Genomic DNA, 21,282 nt, shown 5'->3' on the forward strand with positions numbered 1-21,282 from the left:
TTGACTCACTGTTGCCACTCCTCTTTTACCATCGTCAGTTTGTGGACTTATGATAGGAAAAACTCAAAGAATCTTGGTGACCTACAGGTTTGATTCATCTGCCTTCCTAGTTAAGTCATGCGAACCATTTGCTGCAAAATTGGCTTTAGCTACATTGGCAATTCATTTTGTCTTCGTATTCCAGTGCATTGTACCGAACTGCAATATCCATCTTAGATCAACTGAGATTTTGCATTTCTCTCTTTCCCACATGCAAGTTCTGAATTTCTTGGCACACATTACTGCTTTGCATCTACTAAAAGCACTCCAGAGAAAGCTTCACTTCATACGTTCATGAGGTAGCTGTCGTTTGTACTTGTATTTTGGTGGTATTTTTGTTTTTTTTTTGTTTGTGTGCGTTGTTTGTCTACTCTTGGAACATCCTGTGATTGGTTAGGGTAGGATTAGAGTTTAATTACGTTGGCCTCAGATTCTGGTTAATTCCAGGCTTCTTGTGCTAACCTTGTTGTTTGTTAGCTGTTGTTGGCAGTAATTAGTTGCTGCAGGTGCACTTGCCGCCATGCTCCAAGGAGTGAATTGGGGGCGGATACATTTTTTCTCCAGCTTTGTTAGTTCTTCCTCAGCCTCGCTTCTTCTTTCCTAGCCTCGTTAGCGCAGTAGGTAGCGCGTCAGTCTCATAATCTGAAGGTCGTGAGTTCGACCCTCACACGGGGCAGCAGAAGCTTTTTGAAAAGATTGACGAGCCCCCAAAAGATGCTCAAACGCTCTTTCCTTATTCACTCGCATGCTGAGCACACCCCCTACCTGAAAATAGTATTGGCACATGACTCTTACAGGTCATCCCTAGTTGATTCAAGCTGTGCTTTTTCTTTTGTAAATTCGCGTGTACACAGCAAGTTGTGTTGCATCCAATTCAATTCTCTCCACTGACCGTTCAGTCAATACCTTGATGGCGTCTGTATTGACACCTCTACTGAGACATCAAGCTGCCTCTTTTGAGCATGTTCGCTCCCAGATCAAACTGCAGTGTCGTGGTGCCAACACAGAATAATGGACCACGTCGGACACTTTTCACTTTTGATTCTTTTTGATTCACTTTTGATGACACGCTTTTGAATACCTGATCACCTGGAATTGGTACCAGCTTGAAGTTAATAGTGAGTAGACTTATGGAGATTCATTTATTTGAATTTTCTTCTCAAGCCATTTGCAACTCAGAAGCAATGACACTTGTGCACTCATCATTGAGCTTGAGGAAGTCCAAGGAATTGATCTCTATGTTAATCTCGCTCCGCCGAGCTGCGATGGCCGAGAGGTTAAGGCGTTGGACTTGAAATCCAATGGGGTTTCCCCGCGCAGGTTTGACTCCTGCTTGCAGCGTGAGTGTCTTGTTGGGCGTGTGGAAAGAGAGAGTGTGCTCTCTTCCTGCTAGCCAGTTTTAAATATGCTTCTCATGCCATTTGCAACTTTGTGCTGCCAAACTTTAGCAGTCCTAACTGATCCTGAAATAGTCCCAGGAATTGAGTTACAAATGGCTGCTTCGTCGTTACAATGTGTTGGCATGGAAATGCAGTGGGGTCTCTTGCAGCGTAGAGGATTAACTTGCCTCTCTAATGTGATTTGTGATGAGACCTTATGCCACCAGTGGGGAGAGCTTGCACTCACAGGTGCTTCATCCAAAGATCTTCATGCAACATAGCGATGTCTTGTTTCAGGTAAAAGAAAAAGTGCCACATTCTTTCATGGCCGGTCACTGGTTGCTCCGCCTTGCGCTAAAAGAGGGTCTCCCCGTCGGGGAATCGAACCCCGGTCTTCCGCGTGACAGGCGGAGATACTATCCACTATACTAACGAGGACACGTGCTGTGTCTCGCAGTGATGCTGAGTCAGGTGACGTGCACTTGTCCCCTTGATTTTAAAGTACTCTGAATCATTGTGCCTGCAAGGAGGTGGTAAAAAGAACACATTGTGGTGATATTGACTCACTGTTGCCACTCCTCTTTTACCATCGTCAGTTTGTGGACTTATGATAGGAAAAACTCAAAGAATCTTGGTGACCTACAGGTTTGATTCATCTGCCTTCCTAGTTAAGTCATGCGAACCATTTGCTGCAAAATTGGCTTTAGCTACATTGGCAATTCATTTTGTCTTTGTATTCCAGTGCATTGTACCGAACTGCAATATCCATCTTAGATCAACTGAGATTTTGCATTTCTCTCTTTCCCACATGCAAGTTCTGAATTTCTTGGCACACATTACTGCTTTGCATCTACTAAAAGCACTCCAGAGAAAGCTTCACTTCATACCTTCATGAGGTAGGTGTCGTTTGTACTTGTATTTTGGTGGTATTTTTGTTTTTTTTTTTGTTTGTGTGCGTTGTTTGTCTACTCTTGGAACATCCTGTCATTGGTTAGGGTAGGATTAGAGTTTAATTACGTTGGCCTCAGATTCTGGTTAATTCCAGGCTTCTTGTGCTAACCTTGTTGTTTGTTAGCTGTTGTTGGCAGTAATTAGTTGCTGCAGGTGCACTTGCCGCCATGCTCCAAGGAGTGAATTGGGGGCGGATACATTTTTTCTCCAGCTTTGTTAGTTCTTCCTCAGCCTCGCTTCTTCTTTACTAGCCTCGTTAGCGCAGTAGGTAGCGCGTCAGTCTCATAATCTGAAGGTCGTGAGTTCGACCCTCACACGGGGCAGCAGAAGCTTTTTGAAAAGATTGACGAGCCCCCAAAAGATGCTCAAACGCTCTTTCCTTATTCACTCGCATGCTGAGCACACCCCCTACCTGAAAATAGTATTGGCACATGACTCTTACAGGTCATCCCTAGTTGATTCAAGCTGTGCTTTTTCTTTTGTAAATTCGCGTGTACACAGCAAGTTGTGTTGCATCCAATTCAATTCTCTCCACTGACCGTTCAGTCAATACCTTGATGGCGTCTGTATTGACACCTCTACTGAGACATCAAGCTGCCTCTTTTGAGCATGTTCGCTCCCAGATCAAACTGCAGTGTCGTGGTGCCAACACAGAATAATGGACCACGTCGGACACTTTTCACTTTTGATTCTTTTTGATTCACTTTTGATGACACGCTTTTGAATACCTGATCACCTGGAATTGGTACCAGCTTGAAGTTAATAGTGAGTAGACTTATGGAGATTCATTTATTTGAATTTTCTTCTCAAGCCATTTGCAACTCAGAAGCAATGACACTTGTGCACTCATCATTGAGCTTGAGGAAGTCCAAGGAATTGATCTCTATGTTACTCTCACTCCGCCGAGCTGCGATGGCCGAGAGGTTAAGGCGTTGGACTTGAAATCCAATGGGGTTTCCCCGCGCAGGTTCGACTCCTGCTTGCAGCGTGAGTGTCTTGTTGGGCGTGTGGAAAGAGAGACTGTGCTCTCTTCCTGCTAGCCAGTTTTAAATATGCTTCTCATGCCATTTGCAACTTTGTGCTGCCAAACTTTAGCAGTCCTAACTGATCCTGAAATAGTCCCAGGAATTGAGTTACAAATGGCTGCTTCGTCGTTACAATGTGTTGGCATGGAAATGCAGTGGGGTCTCTTACAGCGTAGAGGATTAACTTGCCTCTCTAATGTGATTTGTGATGAGACCTTATGCCACCAGTGGGGAGAGCTTGCACTCACAGGTGCTTCATCCAAAGATCTTCATGCAACATAGCGATGTCTTGTTTCAGGTAAAAGAAAAAGTGCCACATTCTTTCATGGCCGGTCACTGGTTGCTCCGCCTTGCGCTAAAAGAGGGTCTCCCCGTCGGGGAATCGAACCCCGGTCTTCCGCGTGACAGGCGGAGATACTATCCACTATACTAACGAGGACACGTGCTGTGTCTCGCAGTGATGCTGAGTCAGGTGACGTGCACTTGTCCCCTTGATTTTAAAGTACTCTGAATCATTGTGCCTGCAAGGAGGTGGTAAAAAGAACACATTGTGGTGATATTGACTCACTGTTGCCACTCCTCTTTTACCATCGTCAGTTTGTGGACTTATGATAGGAAAAACTCAAAGAATCTTGGTGACCTACAGGTTTGATTCATCTGCCTTCCTAGTTAAGTCATGCGAACCATTTGCTGCAAAATTGGCTTTAGCTACATTGGCAATTCATTTTGTCTTCGTATTCCAGTGCATTGTACCGAACTGCAATATCCATCTTAGATCAACTGAGATTTTGCATTTCTCTCTTTCCCACATGCAAGTTCTGAATTTCTTGGCACACATTACTGCTTTGCATCTACTAAAAGCACTCCAGAGAAAGCTTCACTTCATACCTTCATGAGGTAGGTGTCGTTTGTACTTGTATTTTGGTGGTATTTTTGTTTTTTTTTGTTTGTGTGCGTTGTTTGTCTACTCTTGGAACATCCTGTGATTGGTTAGGGTAGGATTAGAGTTTAATTACGTTGGCCTCAGATTCTGGTTAATTCCAGGCTTCTTGTGCTAACCTTGTTGTTTGTTAGCTGTTGTTGGCAGTAATTAGTTGCTGCAGGTGCACTTGCCGCCATGCTCCAAGGAGTGAATTGGGGGCGGATACATTTTTTCTCCAGCTTTGTTAGTTCTTCCTCAGCCTCGCTTCTTCTTTCCTAGCCTCGTTAGCGCAGTAGGTAGCGCGTCAGTCTCATAATCTGAAGGTTGTGAGTTCGACCCTCACACGGGGCAGCAGAAGCTTTTTGAAAAGATTGACGAGCCCCCAAAAGATGCTCAAACGCTCTTTCCTTATTCACTCGCATGCTGAGCACACCCCCTACCTGAAAATAGTATTGGCACATGACTCTTACAGGTCATCCCTAGTTGATTCAAGCTGTGCTTTTTCTTTTGTAAATTCGCGTGTACACAGCAAGTTGTGTTGCATCCAATTCAATTCTCTCCACTGACCGTTCAGTCAATACCTTGATGGCGTCTGTATTGACACCTCTACTGAGACATCAAGCTGCCTCTTTTGAGCATGTTCGCTCCCAGATCAAACTGCAGTGTCGTGGTGCCAACACAGAATAATGGACCACGTCGGACACTTTTCACTTTTGATTCTTTTTGATTCACTTTTGATGACACGCTTTTGAATACCTGATCACCTGGAATTGGTACCAGCTTGAAGTTAATAGTGAGTAGACTTATGGAGATTCATTTATTTGAATTTTCTTCTCAAGCCATTTGCAACTCAGAAGCAATGACACTTGTGCACTCATCATTGAGCTTGAGGAAGTCCAAGGAATTGATCTCTATGTTACTCTCGCTCCGCCGAGCTGCGATGGCCGAGAGGTTAAGGCGTTGGACTTGAAATCCAATGGGGTTTCCCCGCGCAGGTTCGACTCCTGCTTGCAGCGTGAGTGTCTTGTTGGGCGTGTGGAAAGAGAGAGTGTGCTCTCTTCCTGCTAGCCAGTTTTAAATATGCTTCTCATGCCATTTGCAACTTTGTGCTGCCAAACTTTAGCAGTCCTAACTGATCCTGAAATAGTCCCAGGAATTGAGTTACAAATGGCTGCTTCGTCGTTACAATGTGTTGGCATGGAAATGCAGTGGGGTCTCTTGCAGCGTAGAGGATTAACTTGCCTCTCTAATGTGATTTGTGATGAGACCTTATGCCACCAGTGGGGAGAGCTTGCACTCACAGGTGCTTCATCCAAAGATCTTCATGCAACATAGCGATGTCTTGTTTCAGGTAAAAGAAAAAGTGCCACATTCTTTCATGGCCGGTCACTGGTTGCTCCGCCTTGCGCTAAAAGAGGGTCTCCCCGTCGGGGAATCGAACCCCGGTCTTCCGCGTGACAGGCGGAGATACTATCCACTATACTAACGAGGACACGTGCTGTGTCTCGCAGTGATGCTGAGTCAGGTGACGTGCACTTGTCCCCTTGATTTTAAAGTACTCTGAATCATTGTGCCTGCAAGGAGGTGGTAAAAAGAACACATTGTGGTGATATTGACTCACTGTTGCCACTCCTCTTTTACCATCGTCAGTTTGTGGACTTATGATAGGAAAAACTCAAAGAATCTTGGTGACCTACAGGTTTGATTCATCTGCCTTCCTAGTTAAGTCATGCGAACCATTTGCTGCAAAATTGGCTTTAGCTACATTGGCAATTCATTTTGTCTTCGTATTCCAGTGCATTGTACCGAACTGCAATATCCATCTTAGATCAACTGAGATTTTGCATTTCTCTCTTTCCCACATGCAAGTTCTGAATTTCTTGGCACACATTACTGCTTTGCATCTACTAAAAGCACTCCAGAGAAAGCTTCACTTCATACGTTCATGAGGTAGCTGTCGTTTGTACTTGTATTTTGGTGGTATTTTTGTTTTTTTTTTGTTTGTGTGCGTTGTTTGTCTACTCTTGGAACATCCTGTGATTGGTTAGGGTAGGATTAGAGTTTAATTACGTTGGCCTCAGATTCTGGTTAATTCCAGGCTTCTTGTGCTAACCTTGTTGTTTGTTAGCTGTTGTTGGCAGTAATTAGTTGCTGCAGGTGCACTTGCCGCCATGCTCCAAGGAGTGAATTGGGGGCGGATACATTTTTTCTCCAGCTTTGTTAGTTCTTCCTCAGCCTCGCTTCTTCTTTCCTAGCCTCGTTAGCGCAGTAGGTAGCGCGTCAGTCTCATAATCTGAAGGTCGTGAGTTCGACCCTCACACGGGGCAGCAGAAGCTTTTTGAAAAGATTGACGAGCCCCCAAAAGATGCTCAAACGCTCTTTCCTTATTCACTCGCATGCTGAGCACACCCCCTACCTGAAAATAGTATTGGCACATGACTCTTACAGGTCATCCCTAGTTGATTCAAGCTGTGCTTTTTCTTTTGTAAATTCGCGTGTACACAGCAAGTTGTGTTGCATCCAATTCAATTCTCTCCACTGACCGTTCAGTCAATACCTTGATGGCGTCTGTATTGACACCTCTACTGAGACATCAAGCTGCCTCTTTTGAGCATGTTCGCTCCCAGATCAAACTGCAGTGTCGTGGTGCCAACACAGAATAATGGACCACGTCGGACACTTTTCACTTTTGATTCTTTTTGATTCACTTTTGATGACACGCTTTTGAATACCTGATCACCTGGAATTGGTACCAGCTTGAAGTTAATAGTGAGTAGACTTATGGAGATTCATTTATTTGAATTTTCTTCTCAAGCCATTTGCAACTCAGAAGCAATGACACTTGTGCACTCATCATTGAGCTTGAGGAAGTCCAAGGAATTGATCTCTATGTTAATCTCGCTCCGCCGAGCTGCGATGGCCGAGAGGTTAAGGCGTTGGACTTGAAATCCAATGGGGTTTCCCCGCGCAGGTTTGACTCCTGCTTGCAGCGTGAGTGTCTTGTTGGGCGTGTGGAAAGAGAGAGTGTGCTCTCTTCCTGCTAGCCAGTTTTAAATATGCTTCTCATGCCATTTGCAACTTTGTGCTGCCAAACTTTAGCAGTCCTAACTGATCCTGAAATAGTCCCAGGAATTGAGTTACAAATGGCTGCTTCGTCGTTACAATGTGTTGGCATGGAAATGCAGTGGGGTCTCTTGCAGCGTAGAGGATTAACTTGCCTCTCTAATGTGATTTGTGATGAGACCTTATGCCACCAGTGGGGAGAGCTTGCACTCACAGGTGCTTCATCCAAAGATCTTCATGCAACATAGCGATGTCTTGTTTCAGGTAAAAGAAAAAGTGCCACATTCTTTCATGGCCGGTCACTGGTTGCTCCGCCTTGCGCTAAAAGAGGGTCTCCCCGTCGGGGAATCGAACCCCGGTCTTCCGCGTGACAGGCGGAGATACTATCCACTATACTAACGAGGACACGTGCTGTGTCTCGCAGTGATGCTGAGTCAGGTGACGTGCACTTGTCCCCTTGATTTTAAAGTACTCTGAATCATTGTGCCTGCAAGGAGGTGGTAAAAAGAACACATTGTGGTGATATTGACTCACTGTTGCCACTCCTCTTTTACCATCGTCAGTTTGTGGACTTATGATAGGAAAAACTCAAAGAATCTTGGTGACCTACAGGTTTGATTCATCTGCCTTCCTAGTTAAGTCATGCGAACCATTTGCTGCAAAATTGGCTTTAGCTACATTGGCAATTCATTTTGTCTTCGTATTCCAGTGCATTGTACCGAACTGCAATATCCATCTTAGATCAACTGAGATTTTGCATTTCTCTCTTTCCCACATGCAAGTTCTGAATTTCTTGGCACACATTACTGCTTTGCATCTACTAAAAGCACTCCAGAGAAAGCTTCACTTCATACCTTCATGAGGTAGCTGTCGTTTGTACTTGTATTTTGGTGGTATTTTTGTTTTTTTTTTGTTTGTGTGCGTTGTTTGTCTACTCTTGGAACATCCTGTGATTGGTTAGGGTAGGATTAGAGTTTAATTACGTTGGCCTCAGATTCTGGTTAATTCCAGGCTTCTTGTGCTAACCTTGTTGTTTGTTAGCTGTTGTTGGCAGTAATTAGTTGCTGCAGGTGCACTTGCCGCCATGCTCCAAGGAGTGAATTGGGGGCGGATACATTTTTTCTCCAGCTTTGTTAGTTCTTCCTCAGCCTCGCTTCTTCTTTCCTAGCCTCGTTAGCGCAGTAGGTAGCGCGTCAGTCTCATAATCTGAAGGTCGTGAGTTCGACCCTCACACGGGGCAGCAGAAGCTTTTTGAAAAGATTGACGAGCCCCCAAAAGATGCTCAAACGCTCTTTCCTTATTCACTCGCATGCTGAGCACACCCCCTACCTGAAAATAGTATTGGCACATGACTCTTACAGGTCATCCCTAGTTGATTCAAGCTGTGCTTTTTCTTTTGTAAATTCGCGTGTACACAGCAAGTTGTGTTGCATCCAATTCAATTCTCTCCACTGACCGTTCAGTCAATACCTTGATGGCGTCTGTATTGACACCTCTACTGAGACATCAAGCTGCCTCTTTTGAGCATGTTCGCTCCCAGATCAAACTGCAGTGTCGTGGTGCCAACACAGAATAATGGACCACGTCGGACACTTTTCACTTTTGATTCTTTTTGATTCACTTTTGATGACACGCTTTTGAATACCTGATCACCTGGAATTGGTACCAGCTTGAAGTTAATAGTGAGTAGACTTATGGAGATTCATTTATTTGAATTTTCTTCTCAAGCCATTTGCAACTCAGAAGCAATGACACTTGTGCACTCATCATTGAGCTTGAGGAAGTCCAAGGAATTGATCTCTATGTTAATCTCGCTCCGCCGAGCTGCGATGGCCGAGAGGTTAAGGCGTTGGACTTGAAATCCAATGGGGTTTCCCCGCGCAGGTTCGACTCCTGCTTGCAGCGTGAGTGTCTTGTTGGGCATGTGGAAAGAGAGAGTGTGCTCTCTTCCTGCTAGCCAGTTTTAAATATGCTTCTCATGCCATTTGCAACTTTGTGCTGCCAAACTTTAGCAGTCCTAACTGATCCTGAAATAGTCCCAGGAATTGAGTTACAAATGGCTGCTTCGTCGTTACAATGTGTTGGCATGGAAATGCAGTGGGGTCTCTTGCAGCGTAGAGGATTAACTTGCCTCTCTAATGTGATTTGTGATGAGACCTTATGCCACCAGTGGGGAGAGCTTGCACTCACAGGTGCTTCATCCAAAGATCTTCATGCAACATAGCGATGTCTTGTTTCAGGTAAAAGAAAAAGTGCCACATTCTTTCATGGCCGGTCACTGGTTGCTCCGCCTTGCGCTAAAAGAGGGTCTCCCCGTCGGGGAATCGAACCCCGGTCTTCCGCGTGACAGGCGGAGATACTATCCACTATACTAACGAGGACACGTGCTGTGTCTCGCAGTGATGCTGAGTCAGGTGACGTGCACTTGTCCCCTTGATTTTAAAGTACTCTGAATCATTGTGCCTGCAAGGAGGTGGTAAAAAGAACACATTGTGGTGATATTGACTCACTGTTGCCACTCCTCTTTTACCATCGTCAGTTTGTGGACTTATGATAGGAAAAACTCAAAGAATCTTGGTGACTTACAGGTTTGATTCATCTGCCTTCCTAGTTAAGTCATGCAAACAATTTGCTGCAAAATTGGCTTTAGCTACATTGGCAATTCATTTTGTCTTTGTATTCCAGTGCATTGTACCGAACTGCAATATCCATCTTAGATCAACTGAGATTTTGCATTTCTCTCTTTCCCACATGCAAGTTCTGAATTTCTTGGCACACATTACTGCTTTGCATCTAGTTCTTCCTCAGCCTCGCTTCTTCTTTCCTAGCCTCGTTAGCGCAGTAGGTAGCGCGTCAGTCTCATAATCTGAAGGTCGTGAGTTCGACCCTCACACGGGGCAGCAGAAGCTTTTTGAAAAGATTGACGAGCCCCCAAAAGATGCTCAAACGCTCTTTCCTTATTCACTCGCATGCTGAGCACACCCCCTACCTGAAAATAGTATTGGCACATGACTCTTACAGGTCATCCCTAGTTGATTCAAGCTGTGCTTTTTCTTTTGTAAATTCGCGTGTACACAGCAAGTTGTGTTGCATCCAATTCAATTCTCTCCACTGACCGTTCAGTCAATACCTTGATGGCGTCTGTATTGACACCTCTACTGAGACATCAAGCTGCCTCTTTTGAGCATGTTCGCTCCCAGATCAAACTGCAGTGTCGTGGTGCCAACACAGAATAATGGACCACGTCGGACACTTTTCACTTTTGATTCTTTTTGATTCACTTTTGATGACACGCTTTTGAATACCTGATCACCTGGAATTGGTACCAGCTTGAAGTTAATAGTGAGTAGACTTATGGAGATTCATTTATTTGAATTTTCTTCTCAAGCCATTTGCAACTCAGAAGCAATGACACTTGTGCACTCATCATTGAGCTTGAGGAAGTCCAAGGAATTGATCTCTATGTTAATCTCGCTCCGCCGAGCTGCGATGGCCGAGAGGTTAAGGCGTTGGACTTGAAATCCAATGGGGTTTCCCCGCGCAGGTTCGACTCCTGCTTGCAGCGTGAGTGTCTTGTTGGGCGTGTGGAAAGAGAGAGTGTGCTCTCTTCCTGCTAGCCAGTTTTAAATATGCTTCTCATGCCATTTGCAACTTTGTGCTGCCAAACTTTAGCAGTCCTAACTGATCCTGAAATAGTCCCAGGAATTGAGTTACAAATGCCTGCTTCGTCGTTACAATGTGTTGGCATGGAAATGCAGTGGGGTCTCTTGCAGCGTAGAGGATTAACTTGCCTCTCTAATGTGATTTGTGATGAGACCTTATGCCACCAGTGGGGAGAGCTTGCACTCACAGGTGCTTCATCCAAAGATCTTCATGCAACATAGCGATGTCTTGTTTCAGGTAAAAGAAAAAGTGCCACATTCTTTCATGGCCGGTCACTGGTTGCTCCGCCTTGCGCTAAAAGAGGGTCTCCCCGTCGGGGAATCGAACCCCGGTCTTCCGCGTGACAGGCGGAGATACTATCCACTATACTAACGAGGACACGTGCTGTGTCTCGCAGTGATGCTGAGTCAGGTGACGTGCACTTGTCCCCTTGATTTTAAAGTACTCTGAATCATTGTGCCTGCAAGGAGGTGGTAAAAAGAACACATTGTGGTGATATTGACTCACTGTTGCCACTCCTCTTTTACCATCGTCAGTTTGTGGACTTATGATAGGAAAAACTCAAAGAATCTTGGTGACTTACAGGTTTGATTCATCTGCCTTCCTAGTTAAGTCATGCAAACCATTTGCTGCAAAATTGGCTTTAGCTACATTGGCAATTCATTTTGTCTTTGTATTCCAGTGCATTGTACCGAACTGCAATATCCATCTTAGATCAACTGAGATTTTGCATTTCTCTCTTTCCCACATGCAAGTTCTGAATTTCTTGGCACACATTACTGCTTTGCATCTAGTTCTTCCTCAGCCTCGCTTCTTCTTTCCTAGCCTCGTTAGCGCAGTAGGTAGCGCGTCAGTCTCATAATCTGAAGGTCGTGAGTTCGACCCTCACACGGGGCAGCAGAAGCTTTTTGAAAAGATTGACGAGCCCCCAAAAGATGCTCAAACGCTCTTTCCTTATTCACTCGCATGCTGAGCACACCCCCTACCTGAAAATAGTATTGGCACATGACTCTTACAGGTCATCCCTAGTTGATTCAAGCTGTGCTTTTTCTTTTGTAAATTCGCGTGTACACAGCAAGTTGTGTTGCATCCAATTCAATTCTCTCCACTGACCGTTCAGTCAATACCTTGATGGTGTCTGTATTGACACCTCTACTGAGACATCAAGCTGCCTCTTTGGAGCAATGTTCGCTCCCAGATCAAACTGCAGTGTCGTGGTGCCAACACAGAATAATGGACCACGTCGGACACTTTTCACTTTTGATTCTTTTTTATTCACTTTTGATGACACGCTTTTGAATACCTGATCACCTGGAATTGGTACCAGCTTGAAGTTAATAGTGAGTAGACTTATGGAGATTCATTTATTTGAATTTTCTTCTCAAGCCATTTGCAACTCAGAAGCAATGACACTTGTGCACTCATCATTGAGCTTGAGGAAGTCCAAGGAATTGATCTCTATGTTACTCTCGCTCTGCCGAGCTGCGATGGCCGAGAGGTTAAGGCGTTGGACTTGAAATCCAATGGGGTTTCCCCGTGCAGGTTCGACTCCTGCTTGCAGCGTGAGTGTCTTGTTGGGCGTGTGGAAAGAGAGAGTGTGCTCTCTTCCTGCTAGCCAGTTTTAAATATGCTTCTCATGCCATTTGCAACTTTGTGCTGCCAAACTTTAGCAGTCCTAACTGATCCTGAAATAGTCCCAGGAATTGAGTTACAAATGGCTGCTTCGTCGTTACAATGTGTTGGCATGGAAATGCAGTGGGGTCTCTTGCAGCGTAGAGGATTAACTTGCCTCTCTAATGTGATTTGTGATGAGACCTTATGCCACCAGTGGGGAGAGCTCGCACTCACAGGTGCTTCATCCAAAGATCTTCATGCAACATAGCGATGTCTTGTTTCAGGTAAAAGAAAAAGTGCCACATTCTTTCATGGCCGGTCACTGGTTGCTCCGCCTTGCGCTAAAAGAGGGTCACCCCGTCGGGGAATCGAACCCCGGTCTTCCGCGTGACAGGCGGAGATACTATCCACTATACTAACGAGGACACGTGCTGTGTCTCGCAGTGATGCTGAGTCAGGTGACGTGCACTTGTCCCCTTGATTTTAAAGTACTCTGAATCATTGTGCCTGCAAGGAGGTGGTAAAAAGAACACATTGTGGTGATATTGACTCACTGTTGCCACTCCTCTTTTACCATCGTCAGTTTGTGGACTTATGATAGGAAAAACTCAAAGAATCTTGGTGACTTACAGGTTTGATTCATCTGCCTTCCTAGTTAAGTCATGCAAACCATTTGCTGCAAAATTGGCTTTAGCTACATTGGCAATTCATTTTGTCTTTGTATTCCAGTGCATTGTACCGAACTGCAATATCCATCTTAGATCAACTGAGATTTTGCATTTCTCTCTTTCCCACATGCAAGTTCTGAATTTCTTGGCACACATTACTGCTTTGCATCTAGTTCTTCCTCAGCCTCGCTTCTTCTTTCCTAGCCTCGTTGGCGCTCATTGTCGACTGTCAGTCGAGGTAATTCTAGGTAACTCTTGGTAGCGATATCCAATCATCTTTCAGCCTGCTACCAGAATGATATCAAGAATTGGCCAATCGTTGGCCTTATCGCTATCAAGAATAGCTCGACAGACTGAATGAACCAATCACAAGACGTATCGCTTCCAAGAATGGGCGATGACGACACGGTGTCAAATGCCAATCGCGAGCGTCTCACAGCGCTCCTCAGAATTTAAGTTATATAGGCGGGTTTTAGGGGAGAGTTATATTCAGTTCAACATTAACTTTCGTAGCTGGTCTGCGCTCGTTTCTTATACATTCTCGGACACGGACCTTTCGACGTCTACAAAGAAAAATGTAAGTATAAATATAAACGTATTAAGTGTGCTAGCTTAGTAGGTTTTGTTAACGGCGCATCGCGCTATGCAAGATTACTATCCACCGTAATTCAGCTGCATTTATATACGTAGTATTGACTTAACTCTATGATATCTATTTTTATGGAACGAAGAAAAATGTATGTGTAAATATAAACGTATTAATTGTGTAGATAAAGTGTGCTAGCTTAGTGGCTTTGCAAGATTACTATCCACCGTAATTCAGCTGCATTTATATACGTAGTATTGACTTAACTCTATGATATCTATTTTTATGGAACGAAGAAAAATGTATGTGTAAATATAAACGTATTAATTGTGTAGATAAAGTGTGCTAGCTTAGTGGCTTTGCAAGATTACTATCCACCGTAATTCAGCTGCATTTATATACGTAGTATTGACTTAACTCTGATATCTGAACGCCATATCAACCACTTAGTCATAGCATCGGGGCTTAACCACCTTGCAACCACTTTTTGATGACAAAACGGCATTTACATTCACCTGGGAAAAGTACAACTGCTTTTAAAACCAGAAGTCCCAGTAATTTCAACTATAGAGTTTAGAAAGACTTAGTCCAGATGTGCAAATGTGGCCATTGCCTGGCATTTACATTCACCTGGGAAAAGTCCTGAAAGGGTCAAAAGACCCTTAATCCAGACTGACTACCCTGATGGCTCCAAATCAATATCTCTTCATTTGCAAATGTGGCCATTGCCTGGCATTTACATTCACCTGGGAAAAGCCCTGAAAGGGTCAAAAGACCCTTAATCCAGACTGACTACCCTGATGGCTCCAAATCAATATCTCTTCATTTGCAAATGTGGCCATTGCCTGGCATTTACATTCACCTGGGAAAAGCCCTGAAAGGGTCAAAAGACCCTTAATCCAGACTGACTACCCTGATGGCTCCAAATCAATATCTCTTCATTTGCAAATGTAGCCATGACCCTTCTCTGGGACTTCTAGTGTTAAATGTTCATGGACATGTTTTATTTATTCATTTATTCTCTGAATTATTTGTTTTTACACTTTTACATGTTCTAATAATACTTCATAATAAATAATAATTATTATAATAATTATAACTATTTAATAATACTCTATTCACAGACCATGGAACCCATATTCAGGAAGAAAGCTGATGGCAGTCCCAATCTGTGTGACTCCAAGGCTGCCCTATGTGTGAAGGAAGCCAATAAAAAGAAGCCGTGGGCCAGAGCCATTTCTCCTGAAAAGGTGAAGGATTCTGCAAGACGGGCAGTGTTGCGCTCAGGTGGAGATCCAGGCAACGCTGTCCACGTGCTGGGTCAGCATGAGCTTCAGTTTGGAGTTTTCAGGGGTCAGACCTTCAAGTGGGTGGCTGAAAACGCCCTGGGCTACGCCGGATACCTTGTTGCTGACATGAAGAAGGAGTCTTCACAGGGGAAAGATTCCATTAACCACGCGGAAAACAAGAAGGCATTCCGTTCATATGTTGAACGTTTCCCAGAGGGCCAATATGCCATCCGGATCAAGACAGAGAAGATGTCTTGTAGCAGCACTCAGTCTGCTTCCCTGCCCTGCACCAGCACTGAGCCCAACATCAGTCCGCTGTCTACTGACCCCATGCAAGCCTGCACCAGCACTGAGTCCTCAAGCAGTCAGCTGTCTGAGCCTGTCCAGTCCTCTGACTCCTGCCAGCCTTCAGTGGCTTCAGTCTCTTCCCTGCGCACTTTGTTGGTTGGGAGAGGCAGTAGCACAAAGAGCCTAGAAAAGACAGTGAAGAGGCTCATTTCACCCTCCAAGTTCAAACCTTGTGTGTATGAATAATGAACTCCTAGAATTTACCATGGACATAAAAGCAACCTATTTATTTGATCATGTGTTTTATCACCCATTCCAGCTGTGTCGCTCCCTTCATTTGAACCCACTCACATGGACGACAGTGAACTGGTGACGGCTGCTGAGCAGGTGGAATCAGAACTGACAGGTAAGATTTATTTATTTTTTATCAATACTGTATAATGTGGCTCATTACTCATTACAAATGTGATTCATGATTATTTTTCCCCCTTTCTTTTGCTTTCATCTGTTCAGTGCAGAGCAGAATTTGCCTCCCTGCTGGATGGAAACCTGCTCTTCCTATTGTAGATCAGCAGTGGATTTCCAAGGCACTTTTCAAGTGGTCACGAAATGGACAACCAGAGTTGGACCATTCGAAAGTGGACAAGATGTGGTGGCACCCCCCTCAGCCTTCACTAACTCCCAGTGGTGTGCCAGCAATGGAGAGGTACTTTGGACATGCCTTGTTTCTCTGGATGCCGAGGAAGCTTTGGCATGTGCGGCTGTTCTGCCCCCATCCTGACTGTGGCAAGGAGGAGCTCACGTCTGCTGGAGTGCATCAGAGGATCAGGCAGGTGGTTGGTATCAGCAGCTCCTACTTCATGGCAGCAGAATACCTTGCCTGTAAGAGCTGCAAGAGGAAGGTGATCAGCTGGAGCCACAACATTGTCTGTCAGCTGGACATTGGCCATCGTGTCCAGTTTCCCTGCTTCCTCACCTCCAAGCTGGCATGTGACATGCAAGTAGTGCGGCAGATGCATCAGAGGGGTTTGGGGAACAGCAGCAGTCAGCTCCAGAAGCAGATGGAGGAGCAGCACTCGGAGGCCTGGCTGGAGAAACAGGTCCAGTACCTCACAGACTGCAAAGGACTCGTGAGAGCTGCATCGTCTGGACTCATCACACCTGTTGTTCTAGGGGATCTGCCACCATTACTCCAAGTCCCAAAGCATCGCTGGCTGATGCAGGTGTATGCTCAGGATGTCCTGAACAGACTAGAGGAGGTAAAGGCCTCCATCACCTCGCAGTTTGGCCGTGTGCTAAAGATGGACTCCACAAAAAAAATTGTGAGGAAGCTGGCAGGACAGAGCCGCGCAACAGCAGCTTGGGCCACCAACGTTGGCAACGAGCACGGACAAGTCATCATGTCTGTGCTCACGGCCAGTGAAGGCTATGGCTTGGGCAAGATGATTGATGGCATCATGAAGCGCTACCGAGACGCTGGTGTGTCAACTCCAGAGGTGCTGTATGTTGACCGGGACTGCTGCGGGGCCACTCATCTCAGAAACATGTTTAAGGGATGGGAGGACATGGAGATCCGACTGGACATCTGGCACTACATGAGGAGGATAGCGGTTGGCTGCACCACTGACTCCCATGTGCTTTATGCAGGCTTCATGAACAGTCTGAGCCACTGTATTTTCATGTGGGATGAGTCTGACCTCCAGGCGCTTAAGGAGGCCAAGCGCTCAGAGCTGGAGGCAAAGTTGATGCACCCCACGGATGCAGGTGTGATGAGGAACATCACCAGAGCAGAGATGGCACTGCACTGCAAGAGGACCACTCGCAGCTGTGAGGACATCAAGGCACTTGTGACAGAGTTGATCCGGTCCTACGATGGTGAGAAGGGCTGCAACACCCTTGGCGTGCCCCTCATCAACTCTGCGAGGATGGCCGAGATCTGGAGCAGCCAAACAAAGCACATTGCCTGCATCCAGGACCCTCCGGGTGTACAACTGTACATGCAGATGGGAACCATCCTGAAGGGGGGGCACAGTCTGCCAACGTACAGATGTGCCAGAGGTTCTACTTCCCTGGAATCCTTTCACCTGCATATGAACAGGTTCATTCCTGGTAAGCTTCCACCTATACGTTAAAGCCTTTAATGTAGTTACTTATCTAAAACCAGTCTAACAATTTCAATGTGTAATATGTTTCAGGGACCTTGGCAAGTGATACTTTTTTCCAGGCTTACCTGGTGGATGGCCTTGCCAGGTGGAATGAAGACCGGAGACTGGCAGCTGCAGGAAAAGACCAGCCCCATTCCTACAGTGGCCTGCTTAAATATGCTGCCAACCAGCTGTCTCAGGAGGTACTGGGGAGAACACTGGTGGACTACACAGGGCCACGAAAGTATACAGGTACGCCTAAATTTACATGATCCGAGAAATAAAAAGTAAAAAGCAGTTACTGTTGGCCTGGACATTTATGCTTCTTGTTTTTATTTTTTCTTTCAGGAGAGCTCATAGGTGTGGAGTACTTATATGAGCAGACCGGCAGTGCCCTGGAAGACTATAAATTAGTCATCTTGGCTCTTGAGACTGAGGATGTGACCGTGGCAGAAGATGAAGGTTTTGAAGAGGCACAGGATTTTGAGGACTTAACTGTCCCAGCATTTGAAACAGAACCACCTGCTGTGCCATCTGCTTCTGATGCCTCCAGTGGTGTTGCATTTGCTCCTCCGGTCTCCATCTCTGCTCCTCCGGTCTCCATCTCTGCTCCTCCGGTCTCCATCTCTGCTCCTCCGGTCTCCATCTCTGCTCCTCCGGTCTCCATCTCTGCTCCTCCGGTCTCCATCTCTGCTCCTCCGGTCTCCATCTCTGCTCCTCCGGTCTCCATCTCTGCTCCCCTGGTCTCTCCACCTGCTCCTTCAAACAGCAACCCGACTTCTGCTCTTGTGGCTTCCCCTAGCCAAGATGTAAGATTTCTTCTGTTCATTCCATTAATTGGTGACTCTGATAGGCTTGTATACATGCTGCTTCCTGCTTTATCTAATCACTGTGATTCTTCATTTAGGACTCAGTGGGACCTGATAACATTGAGGGCTATAGAGCTGTGCAGAACTTGGCAGACTACCTAGTCACCCTGAAGGACCACAGCTTTGCTTTGTCGCTTGAGGAATCAAGCCACATCATCACCCTTTGGCAGGCTCTTAGTGACTATGATAAGCAGCGCATGGTATATGCTCCACGTCATCAAGCCACTTTGAACAAGGGGCGCTTCAGGGTCACTAAGAAAATTGTAGCTCCAGGCGTGGAGTCCACAAGGCGGTAAGCTGTTATGCGTAAATGCACTGGTTTACAGTGTTTATGTGTAAATGCACTGGTTTACAGTGTTTATGTGTAAATGCACTGGTTTGCAGTGTTTATGTTGGCAAATTAATAATCATCTGTGTATATTGTGTTTTTTATTCTTTTCCAGGTGTTTTGTTGGAGCAAACAGCCCTGCACAGTGGCCAGACTGCAACAGAGTTGTGGAGGCAATCTTTGTCCGGCTGTGTATTACATTTCCAAACCCGAAAAACATCGGTGGGGTCAGGTTTGGAAGGTGGACCCTCATCTGTCGTGCTTACAAGCACATCAGGGAGTGCGTCTTGAGTAATGCACATGTGATGCAGGGGACCACCATCCAGCTACCAGAAGTGAATGCCACCACACTGTCAGAGTGGTGAGTCAATCAATTTTCAGATGTTAAAAAAATGTATTTAACTATATTTAATTAATATCGGGATTTATTTGTTGACAGCCATGTTCTTCTTAAAATGTCTTTTTAATTTAATAACTGAACTCTTTGTGTGTGTGTGTGTGTGTGTGTGTGTGTGTGTGTGTGTGTGTGTGTAGGTACTGCAGGCGGACTCGTTCACAGGAGTCTGATGTTCTTCATCAGGGCATCATGCCTCCAGAAGCACCAGTATCAGGTCCTACAACACAGCGGTCCACACCCCAGAAGGACAGTCTTGCCTCTCACCCCTCCACAGACAGCCCCCATGTCTTTGTCCTGCCCCCTGACACTGCGGGGACGGCAAAGTTGAAGAGACGTTTGACCTTCACATCAGGTCCAGCTTCATCTGCTCCACCTCAGCAGAACCTGCCTGCACCTCCCCAGTGTGTCTCCTACAGCATGCCTACTGATCCTGGATTTTGTTTGGTGTATGTAGTGCCAGGACCTGGTCCAGACAGCCATAGCCAAGTGGTGGCACAAGGAGTGACACACATTATGCCTGCTACCGCCAGCCACATTATGCCTGCTACCGCCAGCCACATTATGCCTGCTACCGCCAGCCATAGCCAAGGAGTGGCACACATTATGCCTGCTACCGCCAGCCATAGCCAAGGAGTGGCACACATTATGCCTGCTACCGCTGGATCCAGTCAGGGTGCGTTGGCAGTGACCCAGATGTCAGATGTGCCATACACGACACAGCAATACCGGAAGCGGAAATTGAAAAACGAGATGGCTGGTATAAAGACCCGCAAATATGTTCGCCACACCAGCGCTATAATTTGCAGGAGATGCCAAAAAGAGAGGAAGCCCCCCACACATCAACAGTACTTTGGCAACTGGTATTGTGAAGAAACTGACACCATGTCACTGGAGGATTGGAAGGCTATGCTGGTAGCACGGGGCTATGGAAAGAAGAAAGCCCCAAAATAAAAATTATGTGTCTGCATAATTGTATATATTATAATTGTATATATGTGCCATGATTGTAAATATATTAGTAGTAGCTGTAGTGTTAGTATCTTAGTCAAGTCAAAACATTGTGTATTTGTATATATTAAACATTGTAATTTTTTAAATTATTTGCATAGGTATCTGTAAACGTTGTATATATATTATATATATATTATTTATATTATAATATAATAATATATATATATTATATATTATATATATATATTATATATATATATATATATTATATATTGTGGATAATGTTCTCTAATGTGTTGTGTTTTTAATAAAAGTGCCTGGTTGGTTTTATCGTTCATAATAAATGTGTTGTGTTTGGATTTATCGTTCATAATAAATGTGTTCTGTTTTAAACATGTGTCTGGTTGGTTTTATCGTTTATAATATCACGCATTTCCTTTATATTTAACCAATTTATAAATATGTAATATCACCCGCTTCCTTTGTATTTAAGTATTTATGAACGTGTCCGATAATATCGCGCATTTCCTTTGCATTTAACTATTTCCAAACTTGTCCGATGCGGGATTCGATACGATGCTCGACTGGGCGAATCTTAGTAATTGTTTACTATTAATAGCGCCGAAACCTCGACACACACGCGCAGTCCTTGGCGCAGTAGGTAGCGCGTCAGTCTCATAATCTGAAGGTCGTGAGTTCGACCCTCACACGGGGCAGCAGAAGCTTTTTGAAAAGATTGACGAGCCCCCAAAAGATGCTCAAACGCTCTTTCCTTATTCACTCGCATGCTGAGCACACCCCCTACCTGAAAATAGTATTGGCACATGACTCTTACAGGTCATCCCTAGTTGATTCAAGCTGTGCTTTTTCTTTTGTAAATTCGCGTGTACACAGCAAGTTGTGTTGCATCCAATTCAATTCTCTCCACTGACCGTTCAGTCAATACCTTGATGGCGTCTGTATTGACACCTCTACTGAGACATCAAGCTGCCTCTTTGGAGCATGTTCGCTCCCAGATCAAACTGCAGTGTCGTGGTGCCAACACAGAATAATGGACCACGTCGGACACTTTTCACTTTTGATTCTTTTTGATTCACTTTTGATGA

The 21,282-nt window shown here is 45.1% G+C and overlaps 1 protein-coding gene, 1 long non-coding RNA gene and 20 other non-coding genes across 22 annotated transcripts; 16 read left to right on the forward strand and 6 right to left on the reverse strand.

Moving 5' to 3' along the window:
* The first annotated feature begins 642 nt into the window (after positions 1–642).
* Positions 643–715, forward strand: trnam-cau (transfer RNA methionine (anticodon CAU)). Its single transcript has one exon. It is a non-coding gene; the product is annotated as a tRNA-Met (tRNA).
* Positions 716–1,298: 583 nt separating this feature from the next.
* Positions 1,299–1,380, forward strand: trnas-uga (transfer RNA serine (anticodon UGA)). Its single transcript has one exon. It is a non-coding gene; the product is annotated as a tRNA-Ser (tRNA).
* Positions 1,381–1,784: 404 nt separating this feature from the next.
* On the reverse strand, positions 1,785–1,856 carry trnad-guc (transfer RNA aspartic acid (anticodon GUC)). The gene has a single exon. It is a non-coding gene; the product is annotated as a tRNA-Asp (tRNA).
* Positions 1,857–2,619: 763 nt separating this feature from the next.
* On the forward strand, positions 2,620–2,692 carry trnam-cau (transfer RNA methionine (anticodon CAU)). Its single transcript has one exon. It is a non-coding gene; the product is annotated as a tRNA-Met (tRNA).
* Positions 2,693–3,275: 583 nt separating this feature from the next.
* trnas-uga (transfer RNA serine (anticodon UGA)) lies at positions 3,276–3,357 on the forward strand. The gene has a single exon. It is a non-coding gene; the product is annotated as a tRNA-Ser (tRNA).
* A 404-nt stretch (positions 3,358–3,761) lies between these two features.
* Positions 3,762–3,833, reverse strand: trnad-guc (transfer RNA aspartic acid (anticodon GUC)). The gene has a single exon. It is a non-coding gene; the product is annotated as a tRNA-Asp (tRNA).
* A 761-nt stretch (positions 3,834–4,594) lies between these two features.
* trnam-cau (transfer RNA methionine (anticodon CAU)) lies at positions 4,595–4,667 on the forward strand. The gene has a single exon. It is a non-coding gene; the product is annotated as a tRNA-Met (tRNA).
* Positions 4,668–5,250: 583 nt separating this feature from the next.
* Positions 5,251–5,332, forward strand: trnas-uga (transfer RNA serine (anticodon UGA)). Its single transcript has one exon. It is a non-coding gene; the product is annotated as a tRNA-Ser (tRNA).
* A 404-nt stretch (positions 5,333–5,736) lies between these two features.
* trnad-guc (transfer RNA aspartic acid (anticodon GUC)) lies at positions 5,737–5,808 on the reverse strand. Its single transcript has one exon. It is a non-coding gene; the product is annotated as a tRNA-Asp (tRNA).
* A 762-nt stretch (positions 5,809–6,570) lies between these two features.
* Positions 6,571–6,643, forward strand: trnam-cau (transfer RNA methionine (anticodon CAU)). Its single transcript has one exon. It is a non-coding gene; the product is annotated as a tRNA-Met (tRNA).
* A 583-nt stretch (positions 6,644–7,226) lies between these two features.
* Positions 7,227–7,308, forward strand: trnas-uga (transfer RNA serine (anticodon UGA)). The gene has a single exon. It is a non-coding gene; the product is annotated as a tRNA-Ser (tRNA).
* Positions 7,309–7,712: 404 nt separating this feature from the next.
* On the reverse strand, positions 7,713–7,784 carry trnad-guc (transfer RNA aspartic acid (anticodon GUC)). Its single transcript has one exon. It is a non-coding gene; the product is annotated as a tRNA-Asp (tRNA).
* A 762-nt stretch (positions 7,785–8,546) lies between these two features.
* On the forward strand, positions 8,547–8,619 carry trnam-cau (transfer RNA methionine (anticodon CAU)). Its single transcript has one exon. It is a non-coding gene; the product is annotated as a tRNA-Met (tRNA).
* Positions 8,620–9,202: 583 nt separating this feature from the next.
* trnas-uga (transfer RNA serine (anticodon UGA)) lies at positions 9,203–9,284 on the forward strand. Its single transcript has one exon. It is a non-coding gene; the product is annotated as a tRNA-Ser (tRNA).
* Positions 9,285–9,688: 404 nt separating this feature from the next.
* On the reverse strand, positions 9,689–9,760 carry trnad-guc (transfer RNA aspartic acid (anticodon GUC)). Its single transcript has one exon. It is a non-coding gene; the product is annotated as a tRNA-Asp (tRNA).
* Positions 9,761–10,206: 446 nt separating this feature from the next.
* Positions 10,207–10,279, forward strand: trnam-cau (transfer RNA methionine (anticodon CAU)). The gene has a single exon. It is a non-coding gene; the product is annotated as a tRNA-Met (tRNA).
* Positions 10,280–10,862: 583 nt separating this feature from the next.
* On the forward strand, positions 10,863–10,944 carry trnas-uga (transfer RNA serine (anticodon UGA)). Its single transcript has one exon. It is a non-coding gene; the product is annotated as a tRNA-Ser (tRNA).
* A 404-nt stretch (positions 10,945–11,348) lies between these two features.
* Positions 11,349–11,420, reverse strand: trnad-guc (transfer RNA aspartic acid (anticodon GUC)). Its single transcript has one exon. It is a non-coding gene; the product is annotated as a tRNA-Asp (tRNA).
* Positions 11,421–11,866: 446 nt separating this feature from the next.
* Positions 11,867–11,939, forward strand: trnam-cau (transfer RNA methionine (anticodon CAU)). Its single transcript has one exon. It is a non-coding gene; the product is annotated as a tRNA-Met (tRNA).
* A 584-nt stretch (positions 11,940–12,523) lies between these two features.
* Positions 12,524–12,605, forward strand: trnas-uga (transfer RNA serine (anticodon UGA)). The gene has a single exon. It is a non-coding gene; the product is annotated as a tRNA-Ser (tRNA).
* A 4,908-nt stretch (positions 12,606–17,513) lies between these two features.
* On the forward strand, positions 17,514–18,004 carry LOC143509851 (uncharacterized). Its single transcript, XR_013129813.1, has 3 exons — positions 17,514–17,596; positions 17,683–17,883; positions 17,980–18,004. It is a non-coding gene; the product is annotated as an uncharacterized LOC143509851 (long non-coding RNA).
* A 51-nt stretch (positions 18,005–18,055) lies between these two features.
* On the forward strand, positions 18,056–20,320 carry LOC143509853 (uncharacterized). The gene is made up of 4 exons (XM_076998651.1): positions 18,056–18,440; positions 18,539–18,792; positions 18,944–19,189; positions 19,363–20,320. The coding sequence occupies exons 2-4, from the start codon at positions 18,698–18,700 to the stop codon at positions 20,174–20,176; spliced, it is 1,155 nt and encodes a 384-aa protein (XP_076854766.1). The 5' UTR covers positions 18,056–18,440; positions 18,539–18,697; the 3' UTR covers positions 20,177–20,320.
* Positions 20,321–21,282: the final 962 nt, after the last annotated feature.

Source organism: Brachyhypopomus gauderio, chromosome 3, assembly GCF_052324685.1.
Source record: "Brachyhypopomus gauderio isolate BG-103 chromosome 3, BGAUD_0.2, whole genome shotgun sequence".
Lineage (NCBI taxonomy): Eukaryota > Metazoa > Chordata > Actinopteri > Gymnotiformes > Hypopomidae > Brachyhypopomus > Brachyhypopomus gauderio.